We start from the raw sequence: 21,006 nt of genomic DNA on the forward strand, positions 1-21,006 counted from the left end.
CCTGAGAAAGCTCGCATGTGAGCTGGAAAATATAAAAGGTCTAGGAGCAGCTCTTTACGCAGACGATGTCACCTTATGGACAAAGGGTGGCTCTTATGCGGACAAAGAAAACGCCCTCCAGGAGGCAGTAGATAAAATACAAGCTTTCGTGACAGCTGCAGGAATGCAATGCTCGCCGGAAAAAACTGAAATGGTTAGAATTAGGGCAAGATACGCAAAGAAAAAGGACTTAATACCGGTAGCAGTACTGCTGGATGGGAGACAAATCAGGGAGGCAGATGTAATACGCGTGCTTGGCATGTGGATACAAGGAAATTCGGGAACGTCACACACACTACAAAGGCTACGGGGAACCACGGCGAATGTGGCCCGGATGATCAGGCGGATAGCAAATAGCGAAATGGGACTAGAGGAGAAAGAAACCATTGCACTTGTTCATGCATTTGTGATCAGCCGAGTTACGTACGCGCTACCGTACCAGACAATGACAAACCAGGAGACAAAGCAAATAAACACAATAATAAGGAAAGCATTCAAAGCAGCATTGGGGATTCCGGAAAATGCCAAAACCGAGAGGGTAGAGAAATTGGGCATATACAATACCTTTGAGGAGTATGCGAATGCGGTGCTTTTATCTCAAAAAGAAAGGCTCAATTCAAGCTATCATGGGAGAAGAATTCTGGAAAAGATGGGATATACATTGCGACCGTTATATTGTGACGAGGAAACGGTGCTAATAGATGCGGAAAAACGCACACATTTAACTGTAGCGCCTATTCCCAGAAATATGCATCCGACGTATCACGCAGGAAGGAGGAAAGCGAGAGCAGACTCCTTACGCAAAGCATTTCAGAATAGCTCAGAAGCCGTCTTTACAGACGTAAGTAAAGCGAGCAGAGGGTCACATGTAGTGGCAATTGTAGCACAAAATCACACCACAATGGCGTCGGTTAAAACTTGTTTCACACGAGTGGCAGAGGCGGCAGCAATAGCCATAGCCATATCCAACGCAGAAATCAGGGGAGAATCAGTGGTTGTGCTCTCCGATTCACAGGCGGCATGCCGAATGTTTCTCCGAGGAACGCTACCTAAAATAGCGTATAAATTTTTGAATAAACCCATAACAGGAGACCATCACATTGTATGGTGTCCTGCTCACGAAGGTTTGGAGGGGAACGTCGTGGCAGACCGTATAGCTCGAGGCATCACCAACCGAGCGACGGCAGGCCACGACGTTGAACCTCTTTCCAATTCGCGTGACATCCTCCTCCAACAAAGGAAACAACGAAAGGAATATGGGCTTCCACATAAGGACTTGGATAGCCAGCAAAGCAGGGATTGGAGACGAATACAAACCAATAGCTTTCCCAATTTGTACCATCTAAGTAGAATATATCCCGCAAGATATAAAGACACCTGTCCGTGGTGTTCACAAGTACCAACACTCAGCCACATAACATGGGAGTGCACCCAGAGGCCCACACACATCGACAGCCCACACATCACGAAGCAACCACACATGCTTCACAGGCAGTGGGAGGCATGGCTTGCGGACGAGGACAAGCAGAGCCAAATAGCTTTGCTTGACCAGGTCCAGCGAGCCGCTCGTGCCAGCGGAGCCCTGGACTGAGGGCCCGACCAAACTGCATGCATTTCAATTTTTTTTTTCTGAATAAAAGTTTCTTCCTCCTCCTCCTCCTCCTCTCGGTGATCTTGTTTTTTCTTATGAGCGCGCTTTTCTGACCTGATTTTTCAATCCTGAGTTATGTAATCGAGACATTTAATCAGCACAATTAATAATTGATTCATCTCAATCTACTTTCGTCCCACAAGGTCGCAGTTTCAATTCTCAGGATGCTGTGTTGCCTCGTGTGCAAGACGGCAATGTATGAAAAATCGGGGCGTGTATGTAATGTTTGCCGGAGTACTTGGTAAATCAAGTTCTTTCAAGATCCTTCACTATAAAACTTTCCTGTGATGTCATTTTGCTGGCACAGGTGTTTACGCTTACCAATCAATTTTGTTTTCAGAACACCTGCTTGAGTAATGCAGTGGCTATGATTTAGCACTCTGACAAAGGTCGGGCCCATCGCTAAAACGTAAAATAAGGAAAATGCTTTTTTTCTTTTGGGTCAACTGCTTGTTTTGTTCAGGAATCATTTTAGAAGTTCTGTTGAAACACTTACCTCTGTGATGTGATCGTTCTTCCCTGCGAGATTGAAAGTGGTACAGCTGGACCATTGTTAAAGAACATGTGTGAGAATTTTAGTGGTTACGAATTGGCATGTTGGTCATTTACACATCAGGTGCAAACATTATCTGCTACATTTTACTGTATGTTTGTTTGTCACTAAATTCTGGGTCGTACACATCTATGTGAAGCAAAAAGAAAATTTGGGGGAAGTTATTTGTAGTTATACTCAAGGCATAGAAATTATAGTATACAGGACAAATGAAAGTGAATGAAAAACAACTTGCTGCTAATTTGAACCTAGCTCACAACATCCAAGTTATGTTGTGCCACTGCACATCTACCAGTTGTGCTATGGCAATGATTGCTCCCTGCAGCCCAGTGCTAAAATATTTGTGTATTTATATGTGACTTGTGAAAACATTCGAAGACTGACAACCACGTTTTATGGTAACTGTTTTATTTAGTGAAATGGAAAGTTTACCAGTCTGACTGCCTAATCATGGAATGGGCAGGTGAACTATTATGTGAAAGTCCTTATCAAAATTTCGCAATGTGCAGTGCCGATCAAGTCATGCATGCAACACATAGACAAACAAGTGTAGGTGGCTGCAATGGTGATTTCACGCTGGTAAATTAGTGAAGCCCTGGTAATCAAACATGTGTTGCTGCTGTTGAGGTTACGGTTCATGCTGATGTTGTCGCACCGTTTCAATGCAAGTGGCTGTTGAATGTCCTGTGAATGTTAAAATTGCATGCACTTTCTTGCTTTCACAGCACCTCGGCCAATTAGGGTGTACGCTGATGGCATTTATGACTTGTTCCACCAAGGCCATGCAAGGCAGCTAATGCAAGCGAAGTCTGCCTTCCCGGATGTCTATCTCATTGTAGGGGGTGAGTAGCACGTCTCGCATAATCTTGCATTTGCCTGCAATTGCTGGAAAACGTGGCTGAGAAACCCATTGTGACTTGGTTGTTTGTAACATTTAGCTAGATGACAGTTGTTCTGGAATACTCAATTCAGGATGAATAACTCTGCTTTATGGTAATTTTTGACGTGCTATTAGCAAGTGCAAAAGTTTCCCTATTTAAGAGGAAGGCTTGGAGTTCAGGATGTTGCTTGCGAAATGGTGCTGCTGGAAGTATACTAAACATGCCAGTCTAATAGCGATACATTCAACTTGGCTTCATGGATGACTGCGGATAATTTCCTCTGTAACGTGTCCACTTTTTCAAAGCCTTCAAAAAAGAGAGCGGCTCTTACATTAGTCCATATGGTACAGTAAAACCATTCATTCTAACTCGGTTATTTCAAAATCCCACATAATTTGAAATATTACCGCAGTCCTGTATTTGCAATGTAAGTCTGAGTGGATAATTTGACGTGGCTGTCAGCACCATTAACTTTGGATGCTGTGTGAGAATTCCCGATCCCGAATTCGCCGTAAATCCGCGGAAATGATGGCCCTTAACAGCCATAAGGCAATGTAACATAGCAATACTAATAAGTGGCAGCTGAAGCACCCCAGCCCCACTATATCCAATGCAAAAAAAAAGGAGAGAGAGAGAAAAAAAAACAGTCTTGTGGCCAACCGAAATGTGCGGCTGCAGAAAACAAGACGTGCTTCTCTTAAACACACTAGTAATGGGCAGGCACCATATTGCATCTTTTTATCTATGTCAGCATGTTATCATATACCTATTCTTTTTGGGATTGTAAAGGAATTTAGTAAAGAAAAGTTTGGCCAAATTCGCAATGTATGTGAACCTCCGATTGCCAGTTGCTCCAGATTTTTGCACATTTATACTGTTGGTGGAGTTCTTGCCTGCAACGCCTACTTCGAAAACTAAGTTCCAAAGCTTCAATGATCATGTTTTCCAGCCAAAACATTGCGAATTTCGTCACAGTGGCCAATGTTCAATAATTTATTTTACCAGAAGGAATGGCCGCATTATGACGTGCTGACTCAGCGAGGAGCAGGCGACAGGCTGCCCACTTGTTACTACTGTGCTGCAGTGAAGCACATCTTGTTTCGCGCATTTCAGTTGATTATGACAGCGTTTTCTCTTTTTTTTTTCGGTAACAGGGATAAGTCACCGTTACTCTGTGTTTGCGGCGAAATTAAGACCAAGTATTGCGGGAAAGCACAACCCTCGGAGCCGCAAACTAGCAGACACAGCAAACGATCAGTCTTGATTACCTTCAATAATTTAAAGTTCATTGCAACCCACTTTTTGTATGTTCTGGTAATTTGAGAATCTGCTTAATTCGAAAATTTCTCGCCACCTCAGTGACTTCGAATTGAAAAGGTTTTACTGTATTTGCACAAAAATGATGAAGATTGCTTGTGTTCATCCAGCATCGGAAACTATCACCATGATTAGTGTTCCTGCACCAACACAGTTATTCATAACGGCTGACAGCTGTGTGAAAGCTGTAGCAGTTGTATAACAATACAGTGGGGTACCAAAACCTACACGGTTGTTACTGCTATCTTTTTTTTTAAACCTAAATATGGATTTCTATTGAAGGCACTTACAATCCTCACCGTTAAGCCCTAGCATATAAGAAGTTATCAGATGCCTATTGTCAAGTCACTCTCAAGGCATTTCTGTCAGGGTCAGTATCATCTCTGTTATCGCTTGAACTTGGCAAAATACTTTTTCACTTAGGATGGTAATAGTTACGTGCGGCTTTCAGGGTTAGGGTTATGAAAGCCAATTTAAAAAGTATTTCATGCACTTAGCTTGTGGCTGCAGAGTAGCGTAAATTGTTTCCAGTACTCCAGAAACTTGCATCTATTGAAAGATATGTATGATGCTTTTGTCATTGCACTGTAATTGTAGTATACAGTAAAATCTCGGTATAACGAACTTCAGGGGACTGCGGCAATTCGTTTGTTATATTGAAAGGTCGTTATAGTGAAAGCCCAAAATTTAACCATAAATACTTTTCTACCGACCAAAACGACTTACCTTTACAACTGTGGTTCCTTGAACTCATTTTTCATGATAAAAAACAAATGCGTCAGTGAACACCAAAAAATGCACGTTTTTTTAAAGAAGTCTTTTATTTATTTTTTGACACGTGCAGCACAAACTTTACAACGCGAAGGCCTCCAGCTTATCCACATTCTCCACTTTCTCCTTAGCGAAAACTGCTTCCGCTTCGTCGCAAGCACAGATGAACTTATTGTAGTAGCACCGCAGCGCGAACGCCGACTTGCTTTGCAAACGTGATAAGTAATCACCGAAAAGGTGAAGACGACTGACAAGGCCTCCTCAGAGAACACCTATACCCCTTTGGCTTCCTAGATCAGATGTAGAAGTGACAAAGATGAGACAAATTCAAAGTGTTGCGGTTGTCACTGCATCTGCCGAAGAAAACAAAGCTAAAGAAGAAAATTCCTCGCATTTAGTTTTCTGCTCCCTCGCTGTCTCAGGTTTTTCGTACCCACGGTTCCTGCTCTGCAACTCCCACACTGCCCTCTGCCTCGCTGACCTTGCCCTCCTGTGTTGCCCTCGCCTCTACGCTTGTAAACCGTTTTAATAAAAAGAAAGAAAAGAAAGTCGTCCTTTTGTGTTTGCCCTCCCCCCCTCCACACAGTCGCGCTTCTTCTGAGAAGCAAGGCGTTGGTTCACTGTGTCCTCTAATTGTGTACCGCTGTGGTGGTCGCGACGGATATCAGAGCATGAGTTCAAAGTACTGGGGCAATAATAATATAATGTGGAACTAAATTAGCACTCGTTATACTGAAGAGTTCGTAGTAGTGAAATAATTTTACATTGAAACTTTTAGCAGTCTGCACGGGATTTTTTAAAAGAATGTTAATCTGAAATGTTCGTTAAAGTGGTATTCGTTCTACCGAGATTTTACTGTAGTTTCAGCAAGACCGAACATCGTATGCTGTTAGTCTCATTTGAGGATGGGTTTTTGGAGTCTTTAGACAGGGACAAAGCTCTTTGTGAGGTTCACAATGAACAGTAATTGTAAATAACTTGTAAAATATGTAATTTCCACCTTACTTCCAATTGTCAGAATTCGATGCTTGCTACCTGTCCAATGTACATTTTGATACAGAACAACCATAGTATATGCATTATCTGCATAATGTTTTAGATTTTTGTTTCACTAAATTGATAGCAAATTTTATAGGAGGTTTCGGTTTACTTAACTAAGTATACTACCAATTGTCCCTGTGTGTGTGGAAAAGTTCCTCTTCTATATTTTTTTTTATTTCATTTACTAGGTTCTCCTGTTAGTTTCATCGATCTTGCGAAGGTTATATTAATAAATTTTCAAAACTTTCAGTAGTCATCCAAATGGGTAACTTTAAGGCACTTGGCTGAACATTAAGGAAACATTTTTTTTGTAAGAGAAGATATTTTAGTCTTGGATTAAGGCATAATTGTGCTTTCAAGTCGAGTATTTCATGGTTCAGCCATGTTTGCTACAAGGGGGTGCACAGAGGGTGTCACGTGACCACTCATTGCAGCCTTTTCGTGTGACAGTTGTTTTTGATTCCCCATTTTCACCAGACTTCGATGGCGCTTTAGTGGTACTGACAACCTTCATATTGTGGTCGCCAGTTGATATTGAACAACTTTCTGAGATTAACTCCTTGTTCGCACCCACGTGTGGCAAATCCTGCAGAGTGTTTTTTGTACTTAGTGTACGCGCTCGCTTTCACCCTCGCAGTGAACAGTGATCAGCTCACTCATACAATGAAAGGAAGAACTGTGATGACGGATGGTGAGCGGTACGAGGCAGTTCGCCACTGTCGATACGTCGACGAAGTTCTAAGGGACGCACCGTGGGTGATAGACGAGGATTTTCTTCAAAAGAACAAGGTATGTGTGCGGTGGTTATTTTGGAAATAAGGGCTGACGTTGGACAGGACAGCATGGGTGTCACATCATTTGTGCATCACTTTCCTGTAAAACATTAGTATATAGCCATCCGGATGACTAATACCAGCGTCTTTTTCCTGAGTTGCTACAGGCTTTTTGTTGTAAATTTTTTCCTCTGGAGTTTCAGTGCTTGCTAAAGATTACTCTTTGCAGTGAAGAAACTTCATTTGTTAAACTGACGAGCACTTTTTTGAGCTTTCCTCTTACTTTCTTCAGAATCCTCGTGGGGATTTTAAGGTTCTTAGTATATATTGAAAATGGTGGCCAGAGTAATAATGTATTGATACCATATTTACTCGATTCTATCGCGCCCTCGATTGTAACGTGCACCCGATTTCCACCACGAAAAAAAAAAAAAAACGTAAGACATCGATTGCAACGCGCACCCATTTTTCTCGCTGGCTCGCACGATCACACCACTCGAAAAAACAACTCCTTTTGGGAGCGTCTTCCATTTAAATATGAGGTACGGGCGAAGCTTGTGCCCATCTGACGTGTAACAGAGCATTGCCGCCACTGTAGTTTTACCGTGGACCGATGTCGGCACGCGAACTTGCTTCGCCCCCTTCTTCTCGACGGTTGTGGTGCCAGGCATGTCGAAGTAAAGAGGCGTCTGATCGGCATTCCCGATTTGCCCAAGCAGGTAGCCGTTGTTGCGCCGCAAGTTTAGGACAAACCTCTGAAAACTGCGAAGCTTTTCATCGTACTCCTCCGCAAAACTTTTCGCATAGGCATGTTCCCCTTCGGAGGGAAAAGCCTTTCCTCTTCATAAAGCTAGTTAGCCAGCACCTGCTCGCTTTAAACTGGCTCCGCATTAGACCTTTTTCTAAGACTAATTGCATAGCCCGCACTTCGTGCAGTTCTGTCGTCATGGGCCGCTGTGCCGCTCACTGCTCAAGCACATACTCGCCGAGCAGCTCTTTAATTTGTGGAAACCGACCCTGCTGTAGTCCACTGAAGCCTTTGCGTGAAGCTTTGCTGTCGACAATCTTCTGCTTTTGTTTCCGCCGGTCCCGCACGCACGTTTCGGGATCTCCGAACGACCGCGATGCGGCCCGATTTCCGTCTGTTTCTGCACACGCGACGACTTTTCTTTTAAAAGCGGCATCGTAGTGCACTCGAGTTTTGGACTCGGCCCTTCCACGCCGTCGATGCTAATGCACTACTAGATGACGAACTCCTCAGCACACGTGCGAAGTGCCGCACATGGGAAACACATAGGCAGAAATGGCCGACGCGCCATGCCGACGCACGTAGGGGGCGGCCATTTCGGATTTGCCGATGGCAATAGATTGACCGTAATTTTTTTGTTCGTACTCGATTCTAATGCGCATGCGATTTGTGAACTCGCTTAACCGGAAAAAAGGTGCGCATTAGATTCGAGTAATTACGGTAATTAGGAAGTCACAGGGGCATTAGGAAGAGGATTGCCAAGACAGGCGTTTCATCTTTTCTTGTCGGTGGTGATTACATCTGTTATGCCAAATAATCGCTAAACATAGTGACAAAGGTGTTTATTGGAGAACGTCTTTGTTGGGCTTGTAGGTCTACTGCCTTCTCAAAGTATAGAGTTTATGACCACTATAAGTGCTTGAGGTGCAAGCTTTGTTTTGATGACGAACACCCCAACCTGCGATGCATCGCCTGCTTGTCACTTTGGCACTATTTAGCTCTGCAGTACGGAGAATATACAAGCTCAGTCTCTCGATTGCTCATTTGCTTGCTTGCATGTCGCGGGATTGAGGCCCGTGTGCTTAAATTTAGGTGCACGTTAAGGAACCCCAAGTGGTAAAAATTTTCTGAACCCTACACTAAGGCATCTCTCGTCATCACCATTGGTTGTGGGACTATAAACCGCAGATATTATCATATTATGTCTCAATTGCAGCAGGGATCACTTTTGATGCTCATTGGTGCGAGCTTGTTATGCACTACATCGCTGCACAGCATCTAGATTGCACTGCCATCTTTGTTTAGATAATGAAGAGAGTCACGAAATGGGATATATGTGATGGGGTCTCCTCAAGTGGAGACCACACGTACACTTGCTGGTTTTTGGAAGAAAGGCCACGTCTTCATGTTTTCTTGCTTAGCCGTGCCTCTTTGAAAATGGTAACTTACGAGACGTGCTGGTGTTTGCTCGCCATAGGTTGTGCAGAAATTACCGTGGCCAGCATTACAATGCATTGAGCTATCTGTAGCACGTGCGTAGGTGTGGCGGTGGCAGCTTGTCCGTGCTGACAAGCATTAATGTAGTTTTACCTGAATGGCTAGAAGAATGGGTTGCTGTGTTTGAGGATAAAGGCACGACGCCTCAGCGGGACACCCAGGTCAAATTTTATTTGAAGTGTGACCTGTTGAGCAATACAGCGGCAGAAACGATCCTTGGGAAGACCCAGAGGAGCTTTCAAAGGACGCTTCACCTGAAGGTTTTCTGTGATCTTCAAAAGAGACTTTTTAAATTTTGGAGCATTCCTGCTATGATCTCAGTTGTAAAACAATTCATTGGGGGTGGAAGAAAAGTTGCAAAAATTACTGTTCAAATAGCTTCCCATTGTACTACTGTGACCTCAATATATAATTCATTCTGGAGGCAAGATTGCAGTGTTATTGCATTTATGTTTTAACTTTTAGGGTTCAACTTTAAAAATAATTGCCTTCCAAGATTTCTTAGGGATTATTCCTAACTTGTATAGTGTTTGTGGATGATATGGTTTTATCATAAATTTTTATGACTATGATTATTACAGTCGTATATATTTACAATTGTGGAACTTTTCAATCCAAATGTGACTTTGTGCTGCATTATGCACTCAGGGGAAGAAATCATGTAAAAATTAAGGAAATATAGTTCGGTATATTTATCTGGAATTTAATCACTTACACTGCATGTAGTGCCAGATTCATTATCTTTGTTTACTATCCTGATTAATACTGAGAATATTTTAAGTGTAAAGGTGTATGTGCTTTTTCCTGGTGTCAATATCTGTCCGAAAGGCTACACGAATTTTCCACCACTGCTATGATAGCAGTACGATGCAAGAAGTACAATACTGGCCAGTAAAATTAAACTGCAATCACAGGAAAAATAAAGGAACTACTACACAGCAAAACTTTAATTTCAGTAGACAGATATGTACAAATGTCTTAAGTGCAATACTCTGCTCTGAGCATGCACTGGTGCGCATTCATTGTAGAATACAAAAAGGGATACCTATCATTTCACTGGTGTTCCTGTTGGTGCTTCCTCTTAAATGGCCAGTAAACAGGCTCCGCCTTTTTTTTCACACCCCCTTATACAAGCTCGGCAATTCGTAGATTAGACCGCAGCGATCACATTTTCTGAATATTTATTACAGTGCTGCGCACTGCCCTGAGCCTCTATTTCAAAAAACAATTCCCGCGCATCTTTTCTATGCGTGACTGACCCCCTTGCTTGCGCAGTGACGTCGACTCAGCGATCGGTGACCTGACGTAGCACGCAGCTCACCAAAGCAGCTCGCCGATTGGTCTAAATAAGGTGTGAAAAAACAGTAGTGAAGTCAACGTCAGTTCCTGTTCCCACCCACAGCTACGAAACTGCCCCTTGTTTCTTGGCACTGTGGTGAAAGAACCAGCCTCGCAGTTGTGGCGTGCACGTGTACACTCCATGCTCAACTACAGCGCCTGTGCGCACATACGAACGTACTTCGCCCTTGACATGAGCAACACAGGTAAAAAGCGTTGCTCTGTCATCGGCTGCAAATCGAATGACTGGGCAGCAGAAAAGCATCGGCACCGGGTGCCTCACTATGGGGCCCTGCGTGGCTGAAGTGAATCGGCCATCCAGCAACATATGTTGGGGACTTGATCGTTTGTGGTCGACACTTTGCACCTGAAACTTACACGCACACGGTTGACCCGCGGCTAGTGCGGCAAACTGTAAACAAACAATCACGCTTTGCAGCGAGTGGAAGTGCGTTGCGACTGATCGAGTTCGCCGATGACGTAAACCACTGACGTGGTGTCAGGTTGGCAAAGTGGGCGGAGTCACGACAATGGGCTACACCTTCCCCTTTATGGAAGGGGGGGCGAGGCTGTGCGAAAATTTGAAACCAGCTTAGACCGATGTTCTAACCCATGTAACTTCCTTATAGCATGTATTCGCAAAATTCTTGCGGCAGCATGTTCGCAAAGAAAAACTGCACATATATGTTTTTTAAAAAAATTTTGGGCCTCAGAGCTGTTTACTGGCCCTTTTAACAGTTTGTGTTTTCTTGTTTTCTTTATTTTTTCCAGATTGATTTTGTTGCACACGATGAGATACCCTATTGTATGGGCAATGAAGAAGATGTGTACAAGCTTATCAAGGAAAAGGGCATGTTTCTCGCCACTCAAAGGACAGATGGAATCTCCACGTCAGATCTAGTTGCAAGGATTGTCAAAGACTACGACGTGTACGTCAGGCGAAACCTCGCCAGGGGTTACTCTGCTAGGGACATGAATGTCTCCTTTTTAAATGTAAGCCCTGCATTTTTGTCATCCTTGTAGGTCTGTGCACGAATTGAGTATCATGTGCTTGCCAACACAGGAACAGTATGTCAATCCCTGTATGACTGCTGTTGCCAAATAAAGTACAATGGATAGTACAATTGCTAAGGTCTCATGATCTTTGGCTACAAGAAACATACCTAGGTTGTGTGCATGTACAATATCAATATGACTGAAAGGGGGACGATGGAGATATTTTGGCGTATTTTATGTGCAAACCTAAATAGACTAGTTCAGTTTTTCGTGCAGATGTGAAATATGCAACACTTTTTCATGAAGCTCAGCTAGTACACGAGTTACGCAAGGCTATCTCCTCTCTTGTTTTTTAGAGACTGCAGGAGGAACTATTTTCTGCAGAAAAGGACACTGAAGCACTTCTTTTAAAAAAAAACAAGGTTATGGTGTCACGATATGTATTTCGTGCAGCAAACTTGAAAATCAAGCCTAAAATTTGCATAAACCAACACAAATATATCTTTATTTTGCCGAAAACAAGCAACAGGCACTGCGGCTGTCATGCCCAGTCTCGCCACTGCTGTGATTGGTCCAAGCTCTATGACATCATTGTCAGGAAGGTGAGGACAGCTGGCTATGCTCGCCAGCAGGCAATGCCGGGTTCATTTCTTGAAATTGGGTCATTGTTGTTAGTACGGAAAACTGTGGGAGTTCGCTGTACATCTGTACACGTTCGAGTCGGTCGCCAGTGTTAGAGCGATGATTGAAGGCTATATCAGTGCCGATAATGTGGCACAAGAAAGGGAGTCCCAACCAGCCACCTTCACCCGCGTTGGAAACATAGATTGGTACTTATAAGATGTATGTCTTATAACTGATACGAATGATATGTTCAACCGTAGATAATAAATCCGATAAGGAACAGCAGCATCAGCACTCGCTTTTAGCCCCGCATTGGCGCAGTGCGTGCTACACGTGAGCATCATGCAGAAAGATCAGCTGTTCGTGTATTTCACTGCTCAGAGGGCAGCATTTTTGATGCAGTCTGTATTGCCCTTTGCAGCGAACAAGAAGGATTCAATGAGTCAGTGTCCCACATGCAATCATCGAAATCGAGAAAGCCTTTATTTAGATTAAGCACTGCTACACGGACAGCTTGGACTATGATTATGCTTCAGGTGGTGGCTTTTGGCAGTGATTGAATGTTACGGTAGTGATTAAATAATGTCTGGCTCATCATATGAGTGCTTGTTGAATCAATGCATCGATCATTTTGGATTTTGATGGAAAAATATTACCCATGCCGGAATCAAAATAAAGTGCCAGTGTTACAGGGTCTCTTTTATTGGTGATCAAGACTGGCTCTGATGAATATTCTTTAGAGGTGCAATCACGAGCCGTCGCAGCAACAAGGAGATCGTGGCCAACTAGGATTCGGATCCAGAAAAACTACGATGATTGGTGTTTGCGTAATGGCTCGCGAACCATGCCTTCCATAAAGATTCGAAGTGGGCGTCACAGAAGAAAGGCAGCACAGTGAGCTGGTCATGGCTGCCATAGACGCGTGCTCAACAACTACCTACATGCTGCTATGGCACATAAGTAGTCTTTACAGCCTTGCCTCAGTTTTTATTTTCACCTGATCAGTTGTGGAAACACAGAAGGAACTGCGTCGCTGTTCAATCGCACCCACTTGATACCAGTGACTTTCTCGCGAAGCCTTTTTTTTTTAGCTGCAGCGGTCCATTTTGCAGCCATCTTCTGATCCTGAAAAAAGTTGTGCTTATCGCGACCGAAAGTGCTGCAGTAGCAATATGCCGTGCAGTGATTCGGCATTCAAGTCCATTTCGACCACGCACAAACATGTCGGATGGTGAAAGTCTCTAATCAGAAGAAGAGAACGGTGCAATGGCAAGAAATTCCAATGAACTGGCTGTACTTATGCTTTGCTAGGCAGCAGACCACGCCAGAAAGAGAAGACACAATCCCGAAGTGAGCAAGCTGAACTGACTGAGCGACGCAGGCAGCCGGTAGCTCGCTTCTTCGATGACGTCGCCTGCCCACCTGTCTATTTCTCCCATGCCCCGCCCCTGCACTCCGCGCACGTTAGGGGAGCGCTCTCTTGGTAAAAGTTTGCTCGCTTATAGCACGTTTGTTTAATGGAAAATCGCAAAAAAAAATCATCATCGGCATCTTGTAAGAGGTCGCATACGGAACTTACAATAAATTAGCAAATGCAAGACTGTTTCAGTGTCCCTTTGAAAGTTTATATTATGAGATAGCTGGATACTATAATATGCCATAAGTGCAATGTAATGCTGCAAACAGATTTCTGATCATACTTTAACTATATATTGTGGAACGGATCAAAATTAAATGTACAAAGGCTCACCCAAAAGTAAGCAGAATAGCACTGTGCTGGGTGTAGCGAGTGCGGTATGCATTCTCATCTAGGCGAGTGTCACGCTGCTCCTTTCAAGTGAATTGTACCTGGTGGCTTCTCTGAGGATGTTTTTCTTTGAGTAAAGCAATTTCTTTTGCGATTTGCATGCTAATCGCTTTTTTTATAGTGTTAGATCAAAGCGAACAGCAGATGGTTGTGAATTTTTGTTTTTGTCTCCAGTAGGGCTGTGGGAAAATACAAAAACTTGAAATAACGAGCTGGAAAGTGTTCTATTTGATTGGTGCTAGAATTAGTGTGTACATGAAATACAGAGTATTTTAAATATTTTTTATATGATAAACATCTGAAAATGCTCGTGTAAGCAAGACGTTGGAACAGTGAGGGGTAACTTATCGTGTTTTCATCAGCGAATTGCCCAGGTGCATAGAGCCCACGTATTAATGCTAGCGGTACGACCAATGCAATATTGATCAAACAATAAGTAGCTCAAGGAAGTATCATCAATTCACGATAGGACATGACATGATCTGACATCTAGGCATTACCATGACATTCGTGACCCATGAAATATGCTCAGTATATTTATTTAGCAGGTTTCATAGAAGTTGCTGACCAACAGCAACGCGTGTTGTCAACAAAGAGGCTGTTGACAGAGTGCCTCATTGAATGCTGTATTCACTGCCGTATTTCACGCTGTAGTTATAGAATATTTTCGAAGGCTCTGTTTGCTGTAGTATAAGAGCTTCCTTCAGTGTAAATAATAGGGGCATTTTTTTTTGTTCTTAGTAATTGTATTGTTTTTGCTAAAGCTTGTGAATATTTGTTCTTAATAAAAAGTGACATTCTTGGGCTTTCTTAAAAATTGTCACCAGAGTAGTCTGGGGCTGCTTTGACAATTGTTGTTGTTCTATTCGAAAACTATTCCATTCATATTTGTTCTTGATCCAGTGTCATGACTATTGTCTTTGTATTCAATTTGATTCTAAAATTCATTATTCGCACACCCCTAGTTTCTGAAAAAATGCCTCGGAAGCTATGGGGTTATTAAACACTTTGGAGGAACACTGTGATGAGAAAAACATCAGGGTATAAAGGGTTTTTTTTTTGTAGAGAAAGGAGAAATCTAGATTCATGACAAACCTTGTGCAGACGCCAGTCAACTTTACAAACAGATGCAAAATATCAAAGTTTTGTGGACACTTATGCTTTGAGACCTACGACATACCATACAAAGCTTGAAGCTATCTTTTATAGCTTGAATCTCGGTTCAACGGATTTTAACAAATTCGCAAATGAGAAGGGTTATGGAGAAATATTTTGCTCAAATTTTGGCAACAAAGCGAAGATATGGTCAAGTGAAAATTGCTATTGCCTACTTTGAAAGAACAACTCCAAATCAACCTAGACTTTTTGCTTCATAGTTGTTACTCGTGACCAATCATAAAATACATTTTCTACCACCATAAAACCAAATTTCATGTACTTAGATTGTTTACTCAAAGCGGCCATCACAAAAGAGGATGAGTGTGTTAAACTTGCTTCATGAAAAAGAATCACTGTAACCAAAGGAGCACTTCTTGAGGAGAATGCACCTGATGCGCTGAATGCGATAGGGGAGGCCCGTAGTCGTGTAACGAGAGAATTTCGTACTACAGCGGCTGTTCTCAGTGCTATTTGGTTTGCTTATGGGTACACTCGTTACGTGCCATGACTACAATAAAAAGTATTAAGTAAATAAATAAAAAAGATTGATCATAAGTTCCTGCGCAGGATATCCGAATTGTGCTTTCAGCACTTTGAGATACAGTTCGGTCTTTATGTTACAAAAGTTAACTTCAGCTGTGTTTGCACGAGATCATGAGATATCGCTCTGACAAGCTAAATGAGTGACCAATCTCTTCAGATTAAGCTCATACCCACTTGCTCTACATTTAACGATTGGAAAGTGTAGTGCTTAGGCACTTTTGGAGCGACAGTTTCAAAACCAAATATGTTCCTCCATGTTATTGGCGTCCCAATGTCATTACCCATTTTAGTACCGAGGCGTAACACAAGGTAGGGAAAAAGAATACGAGGCTGCTGCGTTCCTCTGCACTTCAATAAGATGCCTCCAAGTGTACTGCGTGTCCAGACTTAATACAAATTTGAAAAGGATCTCAGGCGAATCATTTATTTATCATCATAAGTGAAGTGGTTGTTCTCTTGCCCATGCTGTTTCTATTTTATTTCATTTTGTCATATAAGCAGATGTTTCAAGTTCAAAGATTGCCGTTTTTAGCTGCTGTCAGGCACTGCTGCTCAAGCTCTATGTGGCTTTGGCAGGCCTGATATGTGTACTACTTTTTGATAAAATGAGCAATAAAGATTACATGACTATTATTATTATTACTATTATTATTATGAATCTGAACTGGGAATGAAATACTGATTTTAGTAGACTTTATTTTTACATGTGTGAGAATAGCTGTAAATTTGAATAACATAATAAGCTTCCCTTTGATGAGCCCTTTGGTCTGCACAAGCCATTACTCCGTAAAAAAAAAAGAATATTTATTTGTTTATTTATGAAATGTACCTCAAGGACCCTTTTGCAACAGGTATTCTGTGAAGAATGGGGAAACAAAAAACTTAATGTCTACAAAGTATGATTCAGCCTCATTTTTGAAAGGGGCGTGGTCGACGTAAAGGATGATGAGTTCAGAATTGGCTCTTTGCAAGCGTTATCATCGAATGTTTTTGCGCAGATGATGTAAGGCATGTCATGCTTTCATCGGTTGATACCAAGGCATTGTAAAATATAGAGTTTTCTAATAGTGTCTTGTCACAACTGGCTCTTTGAGAGCCTTATAATCGCATGTTTTTGCTCAGTTGATAGAAGGCATGTCACACTTTTATTTGTCGATGTTGGTGATGCTAAGGCTATACAGTGTAGAATTAGTATTTGAATCAGCTCGAATGTTAGTGCAGATAGAATCTTGTGATGAGCTTTGTCGTTACTTCTTTATGGCTGTCTATTTGGTCTGAGGCTCAAAATTCAAATTCTTGTTATATTGTATATATGTGTGTATATTTTTGCCATCTCATGTTGTCAGCATTTCTTGATGCTAGAAAAAACAGATACAGTGGATGTGCATTGTACAGTTTTTGCAAGATGGTTGTAGGCACTCAAAATAGGCTGCTCATTTTCTAAAGCATGTGAGATGCACAGCAACAGAATACCGAGGGCCTGCTCGCTCATGTTCATGCATGGTAATGTGACTGAAGTCACTTCACTTGGTTGATATTACAATGTGCAGACTACATATGTAAAACATGCTGTCATACTGGTACATGCAAACTGCACATTTGTTGACATTCTTTCTGACAAGTCTTTCGAGTTTTATTACCCATAAATGAAGGAATCTACAGAGAGTTTAGAGTTGTTTTTTTCTAAGTTGTGAAAAGTTTTTTAGTATCTGTGACTACAAGAAACTATAATTCTACGTGAAGAGTGTACAAGGCAGCCCTCTATGAAGAGTGTACAAAGTAGTGCACCTCATTGGATCTGACTTTTGCAAATAGATAGCATGCTTTTTGTACCGGCCATTATTCCTCTACAATGCATTTGTATAACATTTGTAACGTTGTCATGTGTGCACTAAGCTTCACTACACGTTTCTTTTACCGACACTTAAGGAAAGCTACTTTCTAAAAAAGATTGTTTTTTTTATTCCGAGCCATCAAAGTTCCTCTAAAGTTATAGTTTTAAGTAATGCCGAAAGGCACAGAGGGAAAACAGATATGTGCATTTTGAACTGAAAAGTGTGAGTTGGTAGTTAGCGAATGACATAAAAACAAAGTAAAACATACAAGCTTTAGGTCGTCGTTATATAGATATGGTAGCGTAACTTGGGAGTAATGCAGAATTGCATTAATTTTGATGCATAGTGTGTGATTGTCGTATCTGCAATGATTGTTTATGGATAAATTGACTGCAAGTGAAAAAAGAAAATGTACTTATGGCTGAATATGGCAGTGTACATGCTGTCACCTTAAATATTTACATTTTTGATGACTGCACACATGTTCACATATTTGCATAAATGAAACCTTTACTCCAGCCATTCTAATACAGTGGTTCAAATAATAATTAAACTGCTTTGCCAGTGTGCATGATGACTGCATCCAGTTCACATTGGCTCAACCTTTGTACTGCAGCACCTCAGCCTTTTTTCATTACTTATGTAAGCTTGTTGTGAGAAAAAGAAAAAAAGTGTGAAAGATGCAGTCAACTTGCTAGGAAAACAGAGCAAAGAAAGCTATAATGCGTGGCATGCTTTTCTGGAAACGAAACATTTCCGTATTCCTGTTTCTCTTTGTAGGAAAAGAAGTTTTTGCTTCAGAACAAGATGGATGATTTAAAAGACAAGAGCAAACAGCTAGTGCAGAATTTAGAAGGAAAAAGGCACGAATTCCTTCAGAAGTGGGAAGAAAAGTCAAGGGAATTCATCTTCAACTTCCTGGAACTCTTTGGCAGGGAAGGAAGGCTGGTGAGTTGCTATTTGCATTCTTTTCTGTGTTTTGCTAAAGATTATTTTGTACGCTTCAGCGTCCTTTGGTACATATAAGTTTTGTATTCTTGAAACACCACCCTAATTGTTAAATTTTGCACCACTACTTTGAGGGTTACGAGGAGGAAGCACTTGGGTGAATAGGGAAAAAGTGTTTCAGTTTATTGTAGGTCATTCTGATAAAGAGCAACGTAGCATGCCTTGCTGACAACGTAGCGCGGCAGCAAGAAGTGGAACGACGAAAACCTCGAGACCAGCCATTAGGCTGAGAGGGCTCTCTCTCTTTTCGCCCTAATAGGAGACAGACCAAAATGGCGCTACCTTGTTGGACACAGATGACGATGGTTTTGCTCCGGGTGCATCCTCGCATTATATGGAAGTATGCAATCTGTTCCGACCACCTGCCAAGATGAGAACCCGACGACCGATGTCCCGAGACACCTCGCCGTACAGACCGAGCACTCCTGCTGGCTGCCAGACGCCGCCGCGTTCCCTGTCGCCACCTCTGCTTCCGATGGATCACAAATTGTCTGCTGAGAATCTCTCCGTGATCGCGAGCTCGAGGGGCATTCTTCCCAAATCTAAGAGCGACGTGAACGTCATCCAGCACAAGGCCCAAGAGGGCGCCATCAGAGCGGGGAGCAAGTCATCTGAAAACATGCAGCCTGCCAAGGCACCCAAACCATCTCTTCTGGCTAGGGTGGCTGACCAGTTGCAGAAGGATGCCGCCTTGCAGAAAGAACACAGTGATGCCAACTGCCAAAATGGCGAGCTAAAGAAGCCGATGCCACATCCTCCAGGGAACACCGCTCCTCCGCAAGGTAGCTCCTCTAAAGTATTATTGGAGACTGATGCCAAGTGTATTTCGCGTAGCATCTCCGATGAAGGCGTCGGTGTGGCCACCGTTCCTGTTGGAAAGAATTCTCAAGATGCATCTCCTTGTGTGTCGCTTCATGCTGTCCACTCGGGTTCTTCTGAAGTGCAGTCGAAGAAGGTTGTCTCCGGGCTGGCAAATGAAGACGCCGAGAAAGTGAATGCTAAGCCCAGCACCTCAGAACCAGTATCACATCATTTGCAAAGAGGCCTTACAGATTTCTACCTTTCTTACTCCAACCCTGCAGAAAATGATTCGGAAGAGTATGAAGTAAGAGAAATAGAACCAGAGCCTGATTACGTAGGTTCAAGTAAAGCTGAACCAAGTGCTACGGCACAGGAACCAAAAGGTTCCGCCAAAGTGCACGAGTCTTCGGTAAACAGTGCCATGGCAGTAGCCCGTGAGGTGACCACCCCTCAGCAAATGCAGGTTTCTGAGGTCAGTGGGGCTGAAGAGGCGTCACCCGGTGCAAAGCAAGGCACAACAAATTCTTATGTCTTTAACTTAAATCCTGTAGCAGTGAAAGCTGACAACTCTATTGACCCTGTTGATGAAACGTTAACCGTGACGGAATTGGATGCAGTGAAAGAACGACCTGGCTCTCCGGTGGAGAGGCGTGAGGAAACTTGACTTCAGGATAGCAGTGTTCCCAACTTCAGCAACGATGTAATAGAGTAAGGGCCAGCTTTCTCCACTTCATTGATTGATTTACACGAGGACAATAATTGGGGAACTACATTACACATACGTTTGAAGCAAAAACTCTGTTCGAAGACCAATCTCAACCACTATAATGCCCTCTGGATCGTGATAGGGCATGGTGAAGACTATGCTGCACTGCCTTAGCGAACTGCAGTGGCCTATTGTGTATGTCTGTATGGGGAAGGACCATATTCTCTAGAAGCAAATTAAGATATTCCTTTCTCCGCTTTGTGCCTTGGGCCGCTTGCAGTTCAATTTCTACAAGATATCTAGTAAAAGATGATACATATTTACATTTACTTGAAGCAGGATTACAAGGTTCTCCAGTGATCGTGTGTGCTTCCTTTACAGAAAGGTGGCAAAAATTACAGTGCCATAAGGGAAGGGAGGGTGTACCGTGTCCCTAAATATGCACTGTCCTTCGCTGAAAGTTTTTGTGTGTTCACTAGTCAGTATGTAGAGCATGGCATTGCCGACACCCTGCCCTTGTTCTCTTTTCAAAATTTGTTGCAGTTAGCTGTCAAGGATGACCAAAGCAGTGGTCATGAAAGAGCACAGCAGTCGACCTTACCGTGACCAAGCTGTGCTCAAGTACACTTTGCACTGTATTTGAATAAAAGCCTGCACCTGTGGTGCACTATCTTAGCTTTTTTTTTTCTTGCTCCTAATGGTGATCCCAATTGCTTGCTTGCCCATTAATTCCCCAGAAGAACTACACATAGTATTTCCGCAACAGGTTATAACGCATGCATTTATTGCTTCACCGTCGCGTAGCTATAGCTTCCTGTGGGAGAATAAGCATTTCCAGACTGTTATGAAGGTCCTTTCGAACATACGTAGTTAATCTGCCCCGAGTATGTTGAGCACTGCTTTCTTGCTGCTTTTGCTA

General features: G+C 42.6%; 1 protein-coding gene across 5 annotated transcripts in view; it reads left to right on the plus strand.

The window, feature by feature from the left end:
• LOC119178093 (uncharacterized) overlaps nucleotides 1-20,578 on the plus strand; it is a 29,499-nt gene extending 8,921 nt beyond the window's left edge. For all 5 annotated transcript variants that reach the window (XM_037429255.2, XM_075888726.1, XM_037429256.2 and 2 more), the window contains exons 4-8: nucleotides 2,969-3,085; nucleotides 6,891-7,042; nucleotides 11,381-11,602; nucleotides 18,353-18,520; nucleotides 18,840-20,578. In XM_037429255.2, the coding sequence (XP_037285152.1) occupies nucleotides 2,969-3,085; nucleotides 6,891-7,042; nucleotides 11,381-11,602; nucleotides 18,353-18,520; nucleotides 18,840-20,045 (1,865 nt within the window). In that variant the 3' untranslated portion in view covers nucleotides 20,046-20,578. The remainder of the gene's footprint in view (nucleotides 1-2,968; nucleotides 3,086-6,890; nucleotides 7,043-11,380; nucleotides 11,603-18,352; nucleotides 18,521-18,839) is intronic.
• The last annotated feature ends 428 nt before the right edge of the window (nucleotides 20,579-21,006 follow it).

This window comes from Rhipicephalus microplus, chromosome 1, assembly GCF_043290135.1.
Source record: "Rhipicephalus microplus isolate Deutch F79 chromosome 1, USDA_Rmic, whole genome shotgun sequence".
Lineage (NCBI taxonomy): Eukaryota > Metazoa > Arthropoda > Arachnida > Ixodida > Ixodidae > Rhipicephalus > Rhipicephalus microplus.